At 43.7% G+C, this 2,965-nt stretch overlaps 1 protein-coding gene across 1 annotated transcript in view; it reads right to left on the bottom strand.

Annotated features, from left to right (window-relative positions):
- JMJD4 (jumonji domain containing 4) overlaps positions 1–2,166 on the bottom strand; it is a 6,601-nt gene extending 4,435 nt beyond the window's left edge. Inside the window, exons 1-2 of the mRNA XM_010024761.1 lie at positions 1,897–2,166; positions 1,132–1,297 (exon numbers count right to left, since the gene is read on the bottom strand). Coding sequence (XP_010023063.1) covers positions 1,132–1,297; positions 1,897–2,161 — 431 coding nt within the window. The 5' untranslated portion in view covers positions 2,162–2,166. The remainder of the gene's footprint in view (positions 1–1,131; positions 1,298–1,896) is intronic.
- Positions 2,167–2,965: the final 799 nt, after the last annotated feature.

Genomic DNA, 2,965 nt, shown 5'->3' with positions numbered 1-2,965 from the left:
TGCAAGGCCAGATTGGATGGGGCTTGGAGCAACCTGGTCTAGCAGCAGGTGTCCCTGCCCGTGGCAGGGGTTGGAACTAGATGAGCTCTAAGGTCCCTTCCAACCCAAACCATTCTATGATGCTATGACAACTCCCAGGTTGTGTGTAAAACTCATGCAAAGGTGCTTTTCTGTTTCTCAGGAAAGCTGTGAAGCTTAGCTGCTATTTGGGAGACTCCTAGTTAATGCAAAGATAGTTTCTAATAAACACACTATTTGCAGATGAGATGCCTGCAAGACTGGTTGTCCAACTGGTTGACAGGCTAGGGGTGTGAAAGTCAGGAGGGAAGCCAGGCTGTGGCATTTTTGACAATTTTGCAGCCTTCTCGCATAGGATATGCTGCCCCTTTCCAATCCTAGGCTGCATGTCCAGGTTTTCTGTAGTAAGCCATGAAACCAGTGTTCGGGAAAGCAGATGAACAGGGAGGCAGAGACTGACAGACTTCCTCTATTTTAAGTCACTGTCATACTCAAAAATTAAAACAAGAGCTCATCACAAGAATGTTGGATTAAGAGCAGGATATGTTTAAAGAAGAAAAGAGTTGAGTGAAAAGACATAAAAATCCTACACAGACATGAGAAACAGACAATGCATCCATCTCACAGCAGCAGGCTGGAGACAAAGTAAGGCAGAACAGTGGGAAGAGAACTTTTAATGACTGGGAAGGTTAGCAGAAAAGAAAACGGACAATAAAGGATTATAACTCACACATGTTCACTGAAACTTTTTTTCTAACACAGTTAGAAATGTCCCCCTTCTTTTTAAGAAGTAAGGTTTGCGCTGTAGTCAAACAAAAGCCAAATGCTCCGACCGCACGTTTTCCACAGGGATAACATAGTCATTTAAAACACAGATGAAAGGGAAAGTGCTCAAGAATGTCAGCCTCTTCCGGAAACAATGACCTGTTTAAGGACTTTATCACATGAAATCCCCAAGAACAGTGCAACATAAGGGAGATACTTTGGCGGGCAGGCTCTAACAAACAGCACTGATGGCATTTAAAAGCTCAGGCACAGGAAGATGAGCACGAAGGCTCTGTGGCAGCTCTTTGCTGTGCGTGACATGCAAGGTTTTCCATAGCACTCTCTTACCTGCTCAGGTGCCAGTCCTTTAGATAAAGACACCCTCGGGATGAACAGTAGTCATTTTTAATGTACTCTTTCCAGTACTTGATATACTCCTTGAAGGGGAGCTGCTCCTTCGGGTTAGAATTGTACTCCTTGACATCACAGTTGGCAACAGGTACTACAGCCTCTCCTGAAATATAAACTACTTCAGCCCAGGTGGACAGTTTCTATGATGCTAAAACTGAGCTTCCTTAACCTTATCAACTGCAGAGGCCTCTAATTTCCGGGCCCTGTAATGTAATGCTAAGTACAGTACAAATACATAAAGCTTATCCCTCACTCCCAACACCCTCATTCTAGGCAAACATGATTCACACCAGAAGTTACTTAATGTGACCTGAATTTTCCTCTTAAACTACATTGGGATTGAGGTATTTACTCCTATTAAATATACTAATATTTTACTGCTTGAAGAGATATTTCACTGTGACTGCAGAATTATTTTCCCCTTGTCTGAGGAAAGTATCAGGCTGCTCCTCTGATTAATGTTAAGCAGGTGTATATATTGGTATGTTTAAATTATACAACACTTTATTTCATTGTGCGAATAAATTTGAGATTTAACTCTGCAAAACATAAAGTGTGATTAAGTGTAGAAAATGAAAGTATTAACTTAGAAAAAAGTCCGAAGAATTTCCAGGTTTTGTCTAGCTGTTCTATTCCTAAAATTAAAAATCAGCTGTGTCATTTAGCATGATTTTATTAGGTATTAAAAATACCATGACTTACCAAACTTCTGCAGCAGATAATCAAAGTTAGGCTTTCCATCCCAAGTCACCCAACTTCTTCTGCTGCCCCAGTCTTCAGTGAATTTAGCTGAGAAAATACAGGGATGGTTGGGAATCAAATAATCCCGGAAGAAGTCTGAGTAAGTGAATGATTCTACTTTTTCAATAAAGTCAACGTGTCCTCCGGGGAGGCAGAATGAACCCTGAGATGAACTACTGTAGTCACGAAAAAAGGCAGTGGAACAGGCAAATGTTGCCCTGTCCATGCAGGCTGGATATCCTTCCTGGCTTAGCCAAGACAGCTCTGAACAGCAAAAATCCTTCTTTAAAATGTGGCTTGAGTCTTTAAATCCATGAAAACTCACAGCAAAATATAAATGGCCAGAGGTAAAACAAGAAGTCGTGCAGGACCATCCCACCATGTTTGGCTAATTAGGATCTTTCATAGTTTATAAAGTTTTAATGCCGGTGGGATATTTGACAAGAAAGTCACCCTACGGATGGTGAAGATGTCACTTTTCCCTCATCACCTTCTTGCCAGGGTGACCACGCTTTCTGGGGATACCCAGAAAAGGCCGGTTCCTTCCTGTAACAACAGACACATTACTTTCAGCGGGATATCCCTGCTAAATGAATTAATTGCATTTATGCAAGGGAGGGAATGGAGGAAGGAAACCCCTTAAAACACCTGGGGCACTGGGAAACCACTGCAGCCCAATGACACTACAGAGGCTCACCCTTTTGTCAGAAGGCGTAAGCTCTGGCACGCCCCACCCTCCCCAGACCTTTCTCTATGGTCCAGGCAAGAATTATAGGCTTAAAAAACAACAACAAAAAAGGTAAATAATAGCAAGTAATCGGGAGGTGTCCAGGAAGGCAGGGGGAAACGGAGCGCAGAGCGGAAGGGAGAAGGCCCAAGAGCAAATAATGCCATATAACCTGCAGGGATGGGCTGCAGGAGCCGAGTGACAGCGAGGGTCAAGGGGAAGAGGAGACCCGCGTCCTCAGAGGGTGAAACAGGGCCGTCATGCGACGGTTCCCCACCACGGAGCTCCAGGAAGGGGACCCGG

The sequence above is a fragment of the Nestor notabilis genome, unplaced genomic scaffold, assembly GCF_000696875.1.
Source record: "Nestor notabilis isolate BGI_N333 unplaced genomic scaffold, ASM69687v1 scaffold4712, whole genome shotgun sequence".
NCBI lineage: Eukaryota > Metazoa > Chordata > Aves > Psittaciformes > Psittacidae > Nestor > Nestor notabilis.
The sequence above is the reverse complement of the archived record's forward strand: the minus strand, read 5'-3'. Positions and strand labels throughout refer to the sequence as shown.